The sequence below is a fragment of the Ursus maritimus genome, unplaced genomic scaffold (assembly GCF_017311325.1).
Source record: "Ursus maritimus isolate PB19 unplaced genomic scaffold, ASM1731132v1 scaffold_6, whole genome shotgun sequence".
In the NCBI taxonomy this organism is placed as follows: domain Eukaryota; kingdom Metazoa; phylum Chordata; class Mammalia; order Carnivora; family Ursidae; genus Ursus; species Ursus maritimus.
This window is the reverse complement of record NW_024426774.1, coordinates 3,547,436-3,566,630: the sequence shown is the minus strand read 5'-3', so window position 1 is coordinate 3,566,630 and position 19,195 is coordinate 3,547,436. Positions and strand designations below refer to the sequence as shown.

The 19,195-nt window shown below is 35.8% G+C and overlaps 1 protein-coding gene across 14 annotated transcripts in view; it reads right to left on the bottom strand.

The window, feature by feature from the left end:
• KIDINS220 (kinase D interacting substrate 220) overlaps nt 1–19,195 on the bottom strand; it is a 99,273-nt gene that overhangs the window by 39,689 nt on the left and 40,389 nt on the right. For all 14 annotated transcript variants that reach the window (XM_040622838.1, XM_040622839.1, XM_040622841.1 and 11 more), the window contains 7 exons: nt 16,898–17,049; nt 16,426–16,715; nt 15,526–15,666; nt 14,599–14,842; nt 14,347–14,435; nt 12,784–12,928; nt 8,486–8,648 (listed from right to left, as the gene is read on the bottom strand). In XM_040622838.1, the coding sequence (XP_040478772.1) occupies nt 8,486–8,648; nt 12,784–12,928; nt 14,347–14,435; nt 14,599–14,842; nt 15,526–15,666; nt 16,426–16,715; nt 16,898–17,049 (1,224 nt within the window). The remainder of the gene's footprint in view (nt 1–8,485; nt 8,649–12,783; nt 12,929–14,346; nt 14,436–14,598; nt 14,843–15,525; nt 15,667–16,425; nt 16,716–16,897; nt 17,050–19,195) is intronic.

Here is a 19,195-nt window from a genome sequence, read left to right as displayed (position 1 = left end):
TCCCTAACTCAGGCCAAGTTACACTTATGCAACCAAATACTAGGCACCTTAGAGCATACAGGGTATGGATACAATTTTTTCAAGACCCTGCAACAGACCTCTTTTTTACTCAGGATAAAAAGCCAAAACCTTCACAATGATCCTCCATGTCCCATCCTCCCTGACCTCACCTACCTCCTCCCCCTTAATGAGTCCTCTCTAGCCACATCAAGTCCCTTGTTGTTGCTATTACTGGTACATTCCAGGTACTCTCTGGTCTTAGGACCTTTGTCCGTACTGTTCCCTCTGCCTAGAAATGCTTTCCCTAGATATCTGCTTGGCTAGTTCTCTCACTTTCTTCAAGTCTTTGCTCTACTTGTCCCTTCTCAACAAGAACTACCCTAAAAGAACTACCCTAAATATAGTATTTACATTATATATATTAAGGGAAAGTGTTTTGGGGAAAAAGATGGAAACAATAATTATATACAAGACAGTAATTTAATAAATATTGAATGGTGATAACACCAACACATACAGAGAAGTCACATCATATCAGAAAGATAAAAATTTCATTAAGATTCTTTTTTTTTTTTTTAAAGATTTTTTATTTATTTATTTGACAGAGATAGAGACAGCTAGCGAGAGAGGGAATACAAGCAGGGGGAGTGGGAGAGGAAGAAGCAGGCTCATAGAGGAGGAGCCTGACGTGGGGCTCGAACCCGGAACGCCGGGATCACGCCCTGAGCCGAAGGCAGACGCTTTAACCGCTGTGCCACCCAGGCGCCCCTAAATTTCATTAAGATTCTAAACTACGTATAAAAAGCACCAAAACAACATGCATGAAACAGTGTTTGGCATAAGTATTTCTAGTGTCTCAAAATCTAAATTAGGTGAAATATCCTTAGTACAAACGATATACTTTGTACTACAAAGGAGATGAGACATCTTCACAAATCTAAACTAGCTAGTATCCAGCTTTTCATGCTATTGAAATTCATGACTTAAATCCACATGCAACAGAAATAAACCTGTTTATAATCTGGGTCACATGATGGGGGGAGGGGCAACAAATAATCGCCCAGAATATGAAGGAAAAAGGAAGGAGGTCAATGAGAGCTAAGGGAGGCATGAGATAACTAGAAATGAGCAAATTAAACTTAGGAAAATTTTGGCTAAATATCAAGTAAGAACATCATAAGACATGAGGTTTTATTATGAAAAATGTCAAGTACAGAAATACCACTACTTGAAAAATTTGAAGATACTGAATTGAGCATAAATGTTACAAGTTAGATGTCTATAGTGCCTATTCAGCAAACAGCTATTTCGGTGAAGTGGAACATGGTTACCATTCTAAGGCCCTCTCAAAACTTACTCAATTGTTTTAAATAATCAAAATAAAGTATGGCATTATCCTTATCACAAAACTATTCTGACCATATCATTCTGATTAAATGACTGCTTGAGTAGTGTCAAAACAGAAATTTAAAACATCATCTTCATGAAAACTCCTTAAATTCATCTTTTAGAAACCTCTATCGTTGCTTAAAATGCTTACAGAAAAATACCAGAAATAAAGTTTTATACTAAAATATTTAAATGGTTGTCTAAAACGTTGTAATAAAAAGTAGACAGAAAATCTTTATCTATAGTTTTTATTTTACTCCCTTTCTTCTTACTAAATGTATGTTAACAAAAAAAACCCCTCAAATGATCTAGACAAAAGCTTTTAGCTCAACACATAATTGCAAGAAAATTACAATAATTGTACCAATTAAAATAATCTTGAATGAACAGTATGTCATCTTAATGTTCCAATGGTTTATAGAGGGATCTACTTAATTAGCTGAAATTGCTTTCCAGTGTTAGTATCAAATGTCATTTGTTAAAAGTTGAACAATTTAGAAAATAATTTAACAAAGCAATTTTACCAAACACCAAGAACCAACATTTTCTTTTTCAGCTGAATAAAGCAAGCAGATGTGTCATCAAGTTGCTATAAAAATAAATGAGGCTTTTTATGGATTAAAAAATAAATTTTACTACTAGCGTTAAAAATACTATTTTCTGATTGTTTTTATCAAATCAGATTTCTTTAATAAAATAAATGAATATCAATTATATACTGCTGCTTTTGTCTGCTGTAAATAAAACTTTTTATTATTCAAATGACAAGCAAAGGAATCAAAGAACTCAACTGTGGTTAACTAGAAATCGTCATCTAAATTATTCTAACATATTCCAATATATGTTCTTTCAATATGCTGATCAAATTGCCTTCCAATAGTTTTTCATTCCAAAGCATCTTAAATCCAATTATTAAGTCAATTTCTTAATGAATACTTGAAGAATCCTATTATATTGTCTTTTTCTCTCTTCCTTAGACTAGCTATAAAATATTCTTTGTAAGTATTTGTAGGCATATAAATCACACTTTTTTCTCAAAAACAACAACAACAACAACAACAAAACAATCTACAGGCACCTGGGTGGCTCAAAGTGTCTGCATTCAGCTCATGTCATGATCCTGGAGTCCTGGGATCAAGGCCCACATCGGGCTCCCTGCTCAGCGGGGAGTCTGCTTCTCCCTCTGCCCTTTACCCTACTCATGCTCTTGCTCTCTCAAATAAATAAATAAATAAAATCTTTAAAAAAAATCTAAAAATCCCCGTGATTCCAAGCCATTAATGGATGGCAGGCCCAGCAAGTGCTGACGTCTAAAATAATGGATTAATTTAATGGCAAAACAAAGTTCTGATTATCTCATTATATCTCCGATATAGAATATTCTATATTTACTTGAACAAAATAAAATATTCCCCCTACAAAACTTCACTCCAAGTTATTTTTATTAATATGATGAAAAATACTCTATCAATAACATTTATTTGGCAAATGTTCTATTTCATAAATGAGGTGAAAAAATTACCACTGTCTTTAAGCTTAGATGATATATTCTGTTTTGTAAGATAATTTTGATTCATTAAAAATGCAAAATTTTGAACATTTCCTTGAATATTAGGAAGTCATACAGTTTGACAGTCAAGCAATTTTCTATCAGCAAAGAATAGTAGTTTCAGCCTGAGAAGTGTTTACCATCCAGAAAGCAGTGTTTCAGCCCAATGCTGATGAAACTTGTTTTTCATCATCAAAAAAACACACTTTTACTTTCCTCTGATTATTTCAAGTGTGTATGTTTTACCTTCAGTCTGAATGTAAGTTCCTCAACACTCTAGTGTTCATGGACAAAAGATATGTTGTATGAAAGTTACCCTCTAATGCAACTGAGACAGAACCTTAACTGCAGATGAACTGAATAAAGGGCACATAGGGTTCTCTGTAATGTTCTTATTCTTGCAAATTTTGTAAGTTTGAAATTATTTTCAAATGGAAAACAATTTTAATTAAAAAACATGTAAGTCCCTCAAGGGCATAATATACTTGTTATATTTGTCCCTCTATCACCCTACCTCCTGGGCCAGCCCTGCAACACTGGAAAGCATAAAGGACAACCATATAACCCTGGGCCCAGGGTAAAAACTCACACTAAACACACATTGAGTGAAGAAAATTGACTAGAATGGATAAACAAAAATCAAGGGAAGCCATGGGTCTCTATCCCCTACTCATCTTGGTTTCTTCAAGAAAAGAAGAGGCAAGATTTTAGGAAAACATGCTATGTTCAAATGATAGTATCTAAAATGAGATCAAATTACCCCTCAACCTTTTGTATCTTTCGTCTTCCTGCCACTATCCCAGCAAAGATTAAACAGAAAACTCCAAAACTAGTACTTTCTAATTTAAAGTAATTTAAAGTTTTAAATTTTAAATTTCTAATTTAAAGTTTTAAATTTTAAATTTCTAATTTAAAGTTGGGTACAACAGTAAGTTAAAAGCTCTATTTCACACAAACATGCTCAGCATCTTCTATCTAGTTTAACAACATGCAGGAGTAAGAAATTCTCTGCAAATAAATGGGACACTGTGATTTTTTTAAAATCTATGTGATTACACCTGAATAATTTACTAACCCAAGAGTTGCAGATTCTAATCATACCTGACCTCCTTGATGGACTGTCCATTTTATTTCCTTCCTGTAGGATCTGAAGTGGCTAACTTGACTTCCTGGCAATTTGTAGATTTCAGTTAACACACTAATGAGTGCTGCCCCTTCTGCATCCATTTGCTTCATACTTTTTAGAGGTACTGATACTGACATCAGAATCAACCAATCAACCAATCAACTGTGGTTTGTGACTCACTCTGCCACCATGAAACCAAACCCTGTTTTTTTTTTTAAGCTTTCAATAAAGCTATGTGTATATATACATAATGATTCTCAACTACATGTAGCACATGTGTAAAGGTTAGTAAAATCATGAGTTTACTAAGAAGTACAGTTCTTGGATGCACTTAGTTTAACTATGTCCTTAAGTAAAATGTGAGCAAAGCAACAAATAATTATTATTCAATATCTTTACCTTCTTTCTCCCAAGGGAAAAATACTAGTTCCCCAAAAATCTATTTATTTATTCATTTACTCTACCCTATAATACGATCAAAATGATTTCAAAGGTATAACTGCAATCCTATTACCAACAACAAGCTCAAGATTTCTTTGCAGTTAATTTCGTCCTCAGGATATATTCTACTAAGAATAAAGAGTCGGAGTACTAAGCTCAAAGTTGATTGAATTAATTATTTTCTCTATGTGGTTATGTTATCAATTTCATTTACAGTTAGGATCATTTTTTTCTGTTTGTATTCAGTAACAGAATTTGCTTTTTTCCATCCTCTTTATGTTGGACTATGACTGCGCGTCCAACCACATGAACACGTGCACAGATGCCTCATCTCCCATCTCTGCATCCACGACAGGCAAGCATTCTCACCAGGTTCTGGTTTACCCTTCCTAGAAGTTTGTTTTCTATTTTTACAAAAAAAGAATACCTATCTATTTTATAAGTGTTCTTATTCCTCCTTCTTTCTTATATAAACACTATGATGTTGTACACTTGTTCACACTTTGCTATTTCCACTTAATATATCCTGGAAATTCCTCCGTATCAATCAGAGTTTTTCTCATTCTTTTCTATAGTTACAAAATATTAGGGTAGATATGCTGAAGTTTATTTAACCAATGTTCCTATATATGTACGCTTAAGTTGCATGGTTTAGTATTTGTGGAGGTGTATATTCAGAGCAAATTTCTGCAAGCGGGATCGCTGGATTGAAAGTAAACAGACATGTGCTTGTTCACTACTGTATCTCCAGCATCCACCAGCACGACACACAAATAGTAAACACATAATACATTTTTGTTGGATTGAACTAAAATATGAATTTTTTTGAGGACTTTAAAAACCTTTTATTCATTTTCATAACTCTCCTGCTTCTGTCTCCTGGGGACTCAGACTTTCACCACTTCCCACCTTCTTCAAAGAACAGGTAGAGGGCCCAGCACCTGGGGCTTCAAGCACAAAGCCCTTGAAATAAAAAAAGTTGATCAGTGTCTCTGTAATCCTGAGACAGGGTGTACTTCTAAGCAATATTCTCAACTAAAGGAAGGTAAAGAGTCTGACCTCAGTCCTCTTCTGTACCAAAACCACAGACTGACATGGACTATATTTACTCTGTTAAAGGTCAAGGGGTGGGGAGAGGGAAGGAAAACTGAAAAACATAATAACTAATAGGTTATTTTAAATAGGGAAAGCTGATGTTTTTACAAAGGCAAAGAAAAATTGTAGAAAAAAATAATATAGCAATGCCTGCTTAATAGGTTAGTTGCATTAGAGTAAATAAGACAATTTATATTAAACAGCTTATATCTTAAATAGAGTATTATTATCTCATAATATTCCAGAAAGAAATGGAGAAAATAGAAATGTAAAAACTTCAGACACTTCATTTTCATCATAAACTTTCAGTGTCTTAAGTATTGCGGACAAGGCTACAGCTTAAGAAATTTAGATGACACTATGGCGCTGTGAGAGGCCGCACCCTCTGCACGTGAACTCTGGAGCCAGGGACGCAGCTCCACCACTTAGCGGCTGTGAGACATTCAGGAAGTGACTCACCTTCTCTGGGCTTCGATTTTCTCATGTGTAAAATAAGAATAATAACACTTACTGCTTCATAGATTGTGAGAATAAAAGGTGTTTAAAACAAAGTGTTACAGTGACAGGTACTTAAGTAGTTTATGGATTCTGAGAGACCTGGATGGAAAGAGCTCTACTACTTAAGAGCTAAGTGACTTTGGGAAGTGACCTAAACTTTCTGAACCACAATCTTCCTTGTTAATAACATGGAACTGTTCTAATCGCCGAGCTTTCTAAGGCTTCAAGAGAACTAAGGCACCTGGCAGAGAACCTGGTGCTTAGGAAAGAAAGGCTAGAGATACACATGCCAAAAGGAGAAAACACTAATGGTGAGCAATCCCTCCTCCTTAAATGAGGACCCCTGTGAGACTAGCCGCTCTCCCGTTGCCACGATTTCAATTTTCCTGAAGCCAAATGTATTACTCTAGGAACAATACTAATTCAGACACACTCTAAGAATCCCATTTATAGTTCCTAAATGAAGGCTTAGTCTTTTCTCAGACACATTTTTATTTACACACAAATAATAATTTCTCAAGGATAAGTAAAAATGCCAAAGGACTACGTGTCCATGCTAATTAGCACTTTGTGTAAAAACCACACCATGTGAAAAATAAATCTCATATTGGTATGAATTATAATTCAGAAGTTAAAACATTTAAAAAGTTAAATTTTAACTGTTTAGTAATAACTGTGCTCATCTAGCAAACATTCATAACTATACAATACATGTATTATGATGTAAAACTTATTCATGAAATAAAACAATATTTTCTACACAACCAAGAGAAAAACCAATTGTGTATTTTATAAGAAAAAGATAATTTCTAAAATATCAAAGAGCAGATGCAAGTCAGTGCCACTTCTCTACAGCATGTGCTAATTACGTATCACCGCCATCCACTGGAGCACCTATTTGATACAGCCCACAGTTTAAACAACTTTAGTATAAATTAAACAGCAAAACCAAGAAGAGTTCATATCTGTAGACTATTACTATGCCATTCTCTATAATTCTAAAGCTAGTTATTTACCTACCTAAATAAGATACATACATGAAAAATGGGGAGGGACACCAAGGTGGTCCAGTTGGTTAAGCAACCGACTCTTGATTTCAGCTCAGGTCATGATCTCAGGGTCATGAGATCGAGTCCCACATTGGGCTCCGTGCTCAGCATGGAGTCTGCTTGAGATTCCTCTCCCTCTCCCCTCCCCCACTCTCCCTTTCTCTCTCTCTCTAAAGTAAATAAAATCATTAAAAAATATGGGGATTGAAAAATAAGGAAAACTGTATGCTGACAGTACTTTAAGAAAAAATTTTTGTAATCTTAGAAGTTTCAATATATGAACTCTACACTAAATGCTTTGTTAGAGTTAGCATTTCATTTATATGTAAAAATAATTGTTTCAGTTATACCAAGTTTTATAAAATTGTATAATTTCTTGGTACTATCTTTTTTCTATGAGATAGTTTATTTAGAGCAGCACTGAACACTTCAAAGGTATTAAGTATTCTGGCAAACAAAAAGGATTATAATTTCATTTGTGAATTTGATAAAAAAATTGTCAACTCTTAAAACTTTATATACTTGGGGCGCCTGGGTGGCACAGAGGTTAAGCATCTGCCTTCGGCTCAGGGCGTGATCCCGGCGTTATGGCATCAAGCCCCACGTCAGGCTCTTCCGCTATGAGCCTGCTTCTTCCTCTCCCACTCCCCCTGCTTGTGTTCCCTCTCTCGCTGGCTGTCTCTATCTCTGTCGAATAAATAAAATCTTTAAAAAAAAAAAAAAACTTTATATACTTGACATTTCACTGAACCTTAACTGCATGTCTTTCAAGAAAAAAATCTAATGAATTTCTTATCAGAAGAAAAATTTTAAAAGTACTTCAAATGACTGACCTTAAAGGAACAATAAATTCCTTTACTGTTTAATGCAAAGAATGTTTTCCAGCTTATATTGTTCCAAAAACCCTCCAGATACAAAACTGAAAATATCTGCACTAATGATTTATAAAATTTAACCTCCTTAATATTCAATGAAGACACTTAGAATAAAAAAATAAAACGGAAAAAGTAATAACATTTCAAGATTTGCCTTTTGCATGTATAAATACACAAAACTAATCGGGCTATTAATTAAACTTTTTTTTTTTTTTTTACCATGTAAGTTACCCTGAAAAGGGAAGACTATATCCAACTAAAGCTGTAAATTTTACATGAGATATTTACCTGTGCTCATACAACTCCAAAATTATAATGGAATTAATAAGAATGGTTAGCTGAATCCAGAAGTATACATTTTATGCATATTCTTTTGTATTCATTTTGCTTTATCTGCATTAACTTTTTTCTGAAAAGTCAACTCAATCTAAGATAAAAGTTAAATATCAAGAGGTCAAAGTACCTTTCATAGATGGTTTTTAATGTCATTTGATCTGGAATACCTTCAGTCTCTTCCAAATATAATATGAGCCATGAAGTTCGGTACGGCCACTGCTCAGTAAGGTTGATCCAGCTAGCAAGCCTGTCCCAATTGAAACTAATCTGATTGGCTCTCAGTAATCGTCCTTTAAAAAATATAAAAATATTCTAAAATTAATAGATGTGTAATATTATACTAAGCAAAACATTCAGCATATTGACAAATAATTTAAATATTTAACAGCTGCAACTTAATTTACACTACAAATTCAAACCTACTATTTATATGGCTTCTATAATCCAAAGAGCTGTACTGGAAAAATTCTAGGGATTAAACACAATTCTGTTTAATTCTAAAGTAATATTTTGTGTCATTTGCCACCAGTGTTATACACTGCTTTGACCATGTACATGCAGGCAAAAATCTTTCTGACCTACGTGTCAGACAGTCTCAACACTGCCCACAATCAGACAGCAGAACATCAATGCACCCATGATGGACCCCATCCTTTAAAGTACTATCTAAGTCGGTAAGTAAATGATATAGTGCATTAGAAGGTGATTAGTTCTATGGAGTAAATTAATAAAGCAAGGAGTGTCAAAGAAGGAAGTGTAATTTAATTTTATATAAGACAACAAAGGAAGGTCCCATTGAAAATCTGACATTTAAGCAAAGACTAAAAAGGAGATGAGAAAGCCCATTATGCATCTCTTCAAAGAAAGATCATTACAGGCAGAAGCAGAAGCCCTTGGGCAGTAAGGGATGGAAGAGGAGAGTAGTAGAAGATGAGGTCAGAGATAGGGAGAGAAGTAAAGAGAGAGACATCAAAAAGGGCCTTTTAAGAAACTCTAAGAATTTCAGATTTTTATCTTCAGCAAAATGGGAACATAATAGAGTTCTGAGCAGAGAAATAACATGATTGGCTTCTATATTAAAAGGTCACTGTAGCTGCCACATGGAGAATAGACCATAGAGGAAAAAGTTGGAGCAGAGAGATGTCAGGCTACTGCTATAATTAATACAGATGAGACAAAATGATGCAAAGGATAAGGGTAGTATGTTACAAATCATGAAAAGTGGTCAGATTCAGGATATAGTCTGAAAACAGAACTAAAGAATGTACTACAGATGGGAGGCGGTATATGAAAAAAAGATATCAAGGGTTTTTTGCCCAAGGAACTGGAAAAAGAGTTGGATTAACTGAAATAGGAGACCATGAGTGGATTAAGTTTGGGACAGAGGATCACAAGTTCAGTTTTGGACCTGGTATGTATCAAACATCTATTAGACCCCACGAGATATCAAGTAGGCAACTGGAAAGCAACAAAGCTGAAGATATTCATCTGAGAATCTTTTGCATGTAGATGGTATGTAACCCTTTGGGACTAAATGAGATCACCAAAGAGGCTGGTTCAGATCGAAAAGGAAGGAAACAATGACTGCACCAGGGGCATTCCAACACTAAATGGTAAGGGTAGATGAGGTTTTTGTGGTACTTGATTGTTACATGACTTTATATCTTTCTGTCTTTACCAACAGGACAAGAACTTTATCTTGTTTACTGCTTATCTCCACAATACCCAGACTGATATCTGGCATATCTAGACACCACCATATATTTGTCAAATACGTACAAAGATATTGGTAATATGCTAGAACATTTTCATTGTAGAACATAATCAATTTAATAAAGTTTGACACCTTAGAAGGATTTAATTACCAAAAATATTGTACATATATTAGATACAACCTCACTTGCAATTTAGTTCATAGCATGCACCCCAACCTTAGTCTAAAAGCAAATTCTAGTGTAACTATCGTAACAGTGTTAACACTAGTCAATACTACAAAGTACCATTCAATATCATGCAAACAAACATACTTACACACATTATATTTATACATAAGCATTAACATGGTGAAGAGCAGAATTCTATGCATGGAATTCAGTCACGGGGCAATAATCTTCGATTTTATTGTCAATATTTTTATTTAAAATATCATTTGAAAACTAAAACAATAGCAGCATATAAAATCTGAATTTCAACTTTTTTTAAAAGATCTTTTTAATTTATTTGAGAGCGAGAGAGAGAGAGTGTGAGTAAGAGGGCAAGAGCGGGGAAGGGAGCTGCAGACTCCCTGCCAAGCAGGAAGCCTGACTTGGGGCTCGATCCCAGGACGCTGGGATCGTGACCTGAGCCGAAGGCAGACACCTAACTGACTGACCCACCCAGGTACCCCTGAATTTCAACATTTTAAATTATAAGTTAGTTAAGACATCCATGTTCATGGATTGGAAGACTCAATATTGACATTTAAGTCATCTTAAGATTCAATGAAATCTCTGTCAAAATTCCCAATGACAAGTTTTGCAGAAACAGAAAAACCCATCCTAAAATTCATATGGAATCTCATGTGACACTGAATATCCAAAGCAATCCTGAAAAAGAAGAACAAAACCGGAAGACTCACACTTCCTTATTTCAAAACTGACTACAAAGCTACAGAAATCAAAACAGTACAGACTGGCATAAACACAGGCATATAGATCAACAGAATAGCATTGAGAGCCCAGAAATAAATCCTCAGTATATGGTCAAATGATTTTTGACAAGGGTGCCAAGACCATTAGATGGGGAAAGGACAGTCTTTTCAATAAATGGTGCTGGGGAAACTAGAGATCCACTTGCTAAAGAATGACGTTGAATCCCTACCTAACACCATATATAAAAATTAACTCAAAATGGATCAAGTTACCTAAATGTAACTTAAAATAATAAAACATTTAGAAGAAAACATAGGACAAAAACTTCTCAGCATTGGATTTGGCAGTACTTTCTTCCATAAGACACCAAAGGCACACAAACAACAACAAAAAACAAACTGAACTTCATGAAAATTTTAAAATTTTGTACACCAAAAGGCACTATCCATAAAGTAAAAATGCAACCCACAGAATGGGAGAAAATATTTGCAAATCATGTATCCGATAAGGGATTAATATCTACAGTATACAGAGAACTTCTAAAACTCAACAATAAAAAATCCAAACAACCCAATCCAAAAATGAACAAAGGACTTGAATAAATATTTCTCCAGAGAAGATACAGGAATGCCTAATAAGCATATGAAAAGATGTTCAACATCACTAACCATTAGGGAAATGCAAAGCCAATCTACAATAAGATACTACCTCTCACCTACTAGGATGGCTACTATCAAAAAAATAGTAAGGAACAAGTTTTGGCAAGGATGTAGAGAAATTGGAACCTTTGTGCATTGTTGGTGGGAAGGTAAAATGGTGCAGCCATGGAAAACAGAATCAAGGTTTCTCAAAAAATTAAAAATAGAAATACCATGTGACCCAGCAATTCCATTTCTGAGTATATATCCAAAAGAACTGAAAGCATGGTCTTAGAAAATATTAAGATATACTCGTGTTCATAGCAGCATTATTCACAATAGCTAAAACATGGAAGCAACCCACATGTCCGTCAACAGATGAATGGGTAAGCCAAAATGTGGTATAGACATACAATGGACTACTATTCACTCTTTAAAAGGAAGGACAGTCTACATGCTATAAATGGTGAACCTTGAAAGACATTATGTTAAGTGAAATAAGCCAGTCACAAAAAGATAAATACAATATGACTCCACTTATATGAGGTACTTAGCGTAGTAATATTCTATAGAGACAGAAAGTAGAAAAGTGGTTGCAAAGTGCTGAGGGAGGGAAGAAGGGGGAGTTATTAATAACAAGTACAGTTTCAGTTTTACAAGATGAAAAGAATTATGGGGATGGATGGTGGTGGTGGCTGCACAACAGTGTGAATGCATTTAATACCGCCAAACTGTACCCTTAAATATGGTTAAGATAGTATATTTTGTTATGTGTATTTATTTAAGCCAACACAAAAGAAAAAAATCTATTTGAAAACTAAAACAGAATAGCAGTGTACAAAATCTGAATGCCAACATCTTAAATTATAAGTTAACTATACTCACACAAATTAGCATAAAATTATCTTTATATAAAGAGAAAAATTAAAAGATTTTTTAAATCATCACGTTTTAAAAATAACAGTGTATAACTGATGGTTGATTTTCATTGTCAAAACTAATATAGATTTTATTAGATACACTTAATGCAAATAAAAGTGGTGTAAAGCAGTATAAACATTTGAACACAGTACATCCTTTTGTTTCTGAAAGTGAATTGCTTTGCTAATGTGTTCAAGTTTATTATCTACCATAAGATAGTAAGAAACAAAAATTACCTGTCACAGAAACAATATTAAGTAATCTTCTCATGGTCTGAGGACTTATGTCACTGAACCAGTCCTCGGTAACCAGCAGTTTTGTAAGATCAAAGGACATCTGCCGAGTAATGGTCCGCTGCATCTGCCTTCTTCGGTACGTATCCTGAAGGAGTTTAAGAACAATGAGCATGAACCAATACTCCAAGTCTGAGAACTTAAGGCTTTTTTAGAAGTTAATATATGTTTATGACGACAACAAAAATAATCCAAAATTTTAGTCAAACAGGAAGACTATATAATAATAGGCATGATTATTATTATTCCCTGAGGCAGAATCTTTACAGAACAGTTATAAAGTAATATTAGCGGCAACTGCATCAAATGGTGTGGTTTAACTTCAAATGTACTTTGATTTATAGTTGCACAGTTAGAGAAAGCTAAATGCCTTGAAGACTATAAATGAGCAGGATTATGGAAATAGAATTAAAGTCAAACTCTTACAGGAGTTCCATTTTCATAAGGACCCTGAAATAATAAAGCAAATAAACTCTTGTCTAGTTTGAAGGATTCAGCATTTTGATGTTTATTTTTAAATGTGTGACAACTACCCTTACATATGTGTAAGAACTAAAGGTACTCTAGTGGGCAGAGCGGGGTAGAGAATCCCTTCTAATCGGAGGAAGGACAAGCACAATGAAGGCGAGTTCTCATCTGAAGTCGTGGTGGATGGAAGCACAAGGAGCCCAAAAGGCCAGACTACCAAGAGGCAAATTCGAAATGTGAAATTATACCTTCCTCCTAATTTAGTACTATCTATTGTCACTCATATTAATTTCAAAACAACAAAACATCACTGAAGACACATCATATAAAATGTCCCAAATGAAATGGCAGCAAACTAGGAAAAAGAAAACAGTGCCGATGCTAGCCCAAGTTAAGTGGCACTATGATCGTAACTTACCTGCAAGTGGACATCTTCCTGTCTTGTAATACTCCCTTGATCTATATACAAAAGACGGTTCTACGAGTGGGGTAGGACAGGGAAAACATGAGTGTTCGAGGAGAAACCCGAGGTGACTGGGCAGGACACAAAATCACTATGTGGGTGTAAAAGAAAGGGTCACACCTCACAGATATCAGGGAAGGAGGAAGGCCAGAGGAAGAGCATGGCACTCTTCTCACACCACGAGCCTCTTTCCTCCATACGTGTCTGGTGGCAACAGACACCTGGAACGGTACAACCTGACCTGGAATGAATACAGGGGTTCTCAACCCTGGATGACATCACCTGGAGAGCTTTAAAATCTCACTCCCAGAGATTCTGATTCAGCTGCTCTGAGGAAGGGCACCTGGGAACAGGTTAGGAGAGGATGGGGACTACCACACAACTCACAGCTGTTATGGGCTCTAGGCTCACATATTTCCTAAAAAGCCACCTGAAGCCAAAAGGAAATTCAATAATAAAATATATTTGATGAGCTTAATGCAATATTTACAGTAGCACATACTGAAGTAGCATCACATTAGCTTTATTCGAACAACAGCAATACAACACATGGCTCAAAACAAGTGGCATCTTACCCGTCTGTTAAGGGCTGTTTTGCTACCGAGCTTAGTCATCTCTCCAAGGCTGTTTTGTGAAACTCTTCTGTCGGGATCTTCCTGTATCCCTTAAAGAATTTGTCAAGAAAGCACCACTGTATTAAAATTCTGTGGTATATGATATTTAAAGAGAAGTGAAATCCCAACAGTATTTTTCAAGGTAAAAGGTGAGTTACCATAAAACACCATTAACTACTTCAAACCGAGGTACCTGAAGAACTGGATCTTTACCTGCAGTATCTGTGCACGGAATGTCCCCATTTGTTGTTGAAGTCACAAGAAATTTTCTTGCATTGCTTAGTCCACGACTATTAAGAAAAACGGGTAAATGAACTATATTGCGCATATAGTCGTGTCCATTTATATTTGAGTCACGAAGCACACTGTTGAGGTTCTGGTTAATTGCCTTTATAATAATATGTGGATCACTTGCAAAAATGGCAATGAATGGGCCTTTTGAAAACAGAACTCGGACCTGTGGTAGAAAAAACGTGTACTAATGATATAAATTTCAAATTATCCAAAGCAACAAAAAGTCTCTTCCAAATCTGTATTATCTTTTGGTGACTATATTTTTTAAATACTATTTTTTAAAAATATTATTTCATATGAAAACAAATTTCATTAAAGTCTCAATCTGGTTTTTCACCATCTGACAGTGATAAAACTTCCAAAGAAAACAATTAATCCTGTCCTATTTTGAGATATTTATGGTCTACATAAAAGCAAACATCAACACACATAGAAATATTTGTGAATATACATGAGGTGCTGGGCACACTGGTCTCTCTCCACAGCTACACACTATCGCTTTAACATACATTACAGAGAGCCACTGAGGTACCCCTACTTAAATAAAAACTGTGGGTTCCCTACTGTTGCCTCTGATTCTAACCACTATCTGCAAAAGAAAGATGGAGTCACACTATGGACTTCAGAGCTACTCTGTTCATTTTCTCACCTAGCCATTGAGCTAAAATTGTTTAAATCTGTTTGTGAGGACACACATTTACTCCTGTTATACTTCTGCACTTAAAAACAATAGTTGGTTTTATAAAAGAAAAAGTACTACTCAAATTCCATTTGAGAAATTTAAGAAGTCCTTCCTCTCGGCTGCCACATGTGACAATTATAAGTTTCAAGACAGCTAAAACATACAGTGTCCAGCATCTGGAGTACTTTGTCCTGCTCGCAGGCATCTAATCCATCAATGATAACCACCAGCCTTGTCTGATTCTGAGTGAAGCTGTCAATGGTTTTTGCCATCCTGGCCATCAATTCCACTTCACACTTAAGAACCTATGTAAAAGAAAGGACAGAAGCACTGAAGATATGAGAAATTTAAGCACATTTCTTAAAAAGCCTGATAGAAACTCTTCTAATAGGAAGAAAAGAAATCCCAAGTCCTCACTGCCAGTTGTGGTCCCACTTATAACTGCAGTGAGTGCTTCACAATTTAAAAAGTGACTTTACATAAATTAGAGCATTTTACCCTTACAATGAGGTAGCCACAGTCATACCCATTTTAAAAGGACAAACTGGGCTGAGTGACTTATTTTCCAAGATCACATGCTCTGAAAGTCGAAAGACTAGGAATTGAATGCAAATTCAAATGATCTAAACACCACACTACAGTGGGCTCCTGATGGCACATGACGTTGATCAAAGGAAGGGGCTCAGATATTGTATGAAGTCCCTTTTGATTCTAAAAGTATGGTCCTATTTTATATGTTTCAGTGGTTTAATTTGCTTCCTCTACCAGGCTCTAGAGGAGGCTATATTATTAGGCAGGAAACCCATTACTATTAGGTAGGTGATGACCTCTTGAGTAATCTCCTAACACTTAGGAATACCTTATAAAAGTCTATTTTATAAAAACCTGAATTGTTTTAATTTTTCCCACTTCAAACGTACATTCCCACAGGGCAAATCTGGAATAAAACTAAAAACAAATGCAACGCTGTAACATTTACAGAGTCTGCGCCCTAAAGCCCCACCATCAGGATCATGGAAGAGTACTTACGATCAATTACTTTCTAATGATCAGTGAGTGCTTACCTTCATGAATCCTTCACTTTTCAGTTTGTGCAGTTTAGAGGCAGCATTATGGAGGCGTTTCCTTTGAGAATTCAGGAGAGAGTCCAGCACCTGCCACCATGTACGACAGTTCAGCACAAAGGCCAATCCCACTATTGATGCAATTGATATGAGGACAGCATTCACTGTCAGATGTTTTGGGTCAACTCTGAAAATAGCCAGGAGAGTAATTCCAGCAATAATGCAGCCAAAGATAAAAAGGAAGATGACAAAAGATGGCAGGCAACACGTTTTTTTCCATTTCTTTTTGCCTGTAAGACAACAAATGGTTTTACCAATTAGTTACATACCAAGTACCTAGAAGACCCTAATCATGACAGTCACGGCATATGAATTTCTGATGTTTAATCTGTGTTTTCAAGAAGTGCACTGAACATTCATCCCATCCTCATCCCCTACACACAGACACAAAGGAGGAGGAAGGAAGTCCTACCCTGCGTATCTTCAGTCTTAAATACTCGAAAGAGCCTGGTTGCCAAAAAGCCAAACTCTCTCTCACAGGCATCCGAGAGAGTCGCGATCATTTCAGCCATCGATGTTTCTCCACCTACGCTGGACAGCCTGTTGTAATCTGTAAATAAAAACCTTGGGGGAAAAGGGGAATAAAATGTTACTTAGATAGCTAAAGAAAGAAATAATTTCCACATACATCATCTCTGTATCATGTACCCTACATTTTCTTAAGGTCTCTTTTAAAATATTGTCATTAAAGTTCTGAGGAGGAAAAAGAACTTGTAATCAGGTCCCTTCCACTTCAAAACATACATATTTGTGTTAGGAAAAGGCAATAACCAAAGTGAAAAGCATCAGAGTTGTATTGAGTTAATTCTGATGGAAAGCAGTGGGGTGAACCGTGGCGGCAGAGCTGAGGCGCGGCACCGGACACCTGCAGGGCCCTTGGCACAGTGACTGAAAGAGTCGTGCAGGGAAGTGTGTGAGGCACCAATGAAGAGATCAGAAGACTGACAGAATACTACAGTCATTAAGAATTTAAGGCCATTTCAAAACTCAAGTTTTAGAATGTTTTATTTATAGCTTAAACATTAAGTAAGGATTTAGAAATGAGGTTTAGAAAATTCTTTTCAGGTTGTTCTTTGAGATAACTGAATACTTTGTATCCTGCTCCTCTGAGTGGACAGGATTTCTGCACTTGCTCCCTTTCTCCCCTTCCATCCCTAAATTAAATGCTCATCTCAATCCAGTAGAAAAGCACTGCTTTCAAAATACAATCTAGGATCACACTGTACTCTACTGTATGATCTTGATTTATGCCATTTTAATTGTTCTTTTTTTAAAAATACCATCTCATTAAAATAAATTTTCTGTGAAAATATTTCCCTCAATTATTTTATTCTATTCTGTATGTTTTCTTAAATTTTTCATTTTACATTTGTAAATCCTTCTCCTAATACTTAATCATATATACTAATTATGCAAGTCTTTATCTTTATCTCTTACATTCATAGTTTTTTTTTAATGTTTTTTTATTATGTTAGTCACCATACAGTACATCCCTGGTTTTTGATGTAAAGTTCGATGATTCATTAGTTGCGTATAACACCCAGTGCACCATGCAATACCTGCCCTCCTTACTACCCATCACCAGCCTATCCCATTCCCCCCAACCCCCTCCCCTCTGAAGCCCTCAGTTCGTTTCTGAGTCCATAGTCTCTCATGCTTCATTCCCCCTTCTGATTACCCCCCCTTTCTTTATCCCTTTCTTCCCCTACTGATCTTCCTAGTTCTTATGTTCCATAGATGAGAGAAACCATATGATAATTGTCTTTCTCTGCTTGACTTATTTCACTTAGCATTATCTCCTCCAGTGCCATCCATGTTGCAGCAAATGTTGAGAACTCGTTCTTTTGATAGCTGAGTAATATTCCATTGTATATATGGACCACAACTCTTAATCCAGTCATCTGTTGAAGGGCATCTCGGTCTCCTTCCACTATTTAGCTATTGTGGACAATGCTGCTATGAACATTGGGGTGCATATGGCCCTTCTCTCTTCACTATGTCTGTATCTTTGGGGTATACACCAGTAGTGCAATGGCTGGGTCATAGGGTAGCTCAATTTTTAACTTTTAAGGACCTCCACACTGTTTTCCAGAGTGGCTGTACCAACTTGTATTCCCACAACAATGCAGGAGGGATCCCCTTCTCCACATCCTCTCCAGCAATTGTTGTTTCTTGCCTTGTCAATTTTTGCCATTCTAACTGGCGTAAGGTGGTATCTTAGTGTGGTTTTGATTTGAATTTCCCTGATGGCTAATGATTTTGAACATTTTTTCATGTGTCTGTTAGCCATTTGTATGTCATCATTGGAAAAGTGTCTGTTCATATCTTCTGCCCATTTTATGATTTGTTTGTTTCTCGCGTATTGAGTTTGAGAAGTTCTTTGTAGATCTTGGATACCAGTCTTTTACCTGTAGTATCATTTGCAAATATATTCTCCCATTCCGTGGGCTGCCTCTTCATTTTTTTGACTGTTTCCTTGGCTGTGCAGAAGCTTTTTATCTTGATGAAGTCCCACAAGTTCATTTTATCTTTTGTTTCTCTTGCCTTTGGAGATGTGTCATGAAAAAGGTTGCTTTGGCCGATGTCGCAGAGGTTGCTGCCTATGTTCTCCTCTAGGATTTTTACATTCATAGTTTTGATGTTCCATCTGGTTTGGCCTATTTACTTTCATCTTAAGTTACACATTTTATCTTGTAATAATTTTAAAATT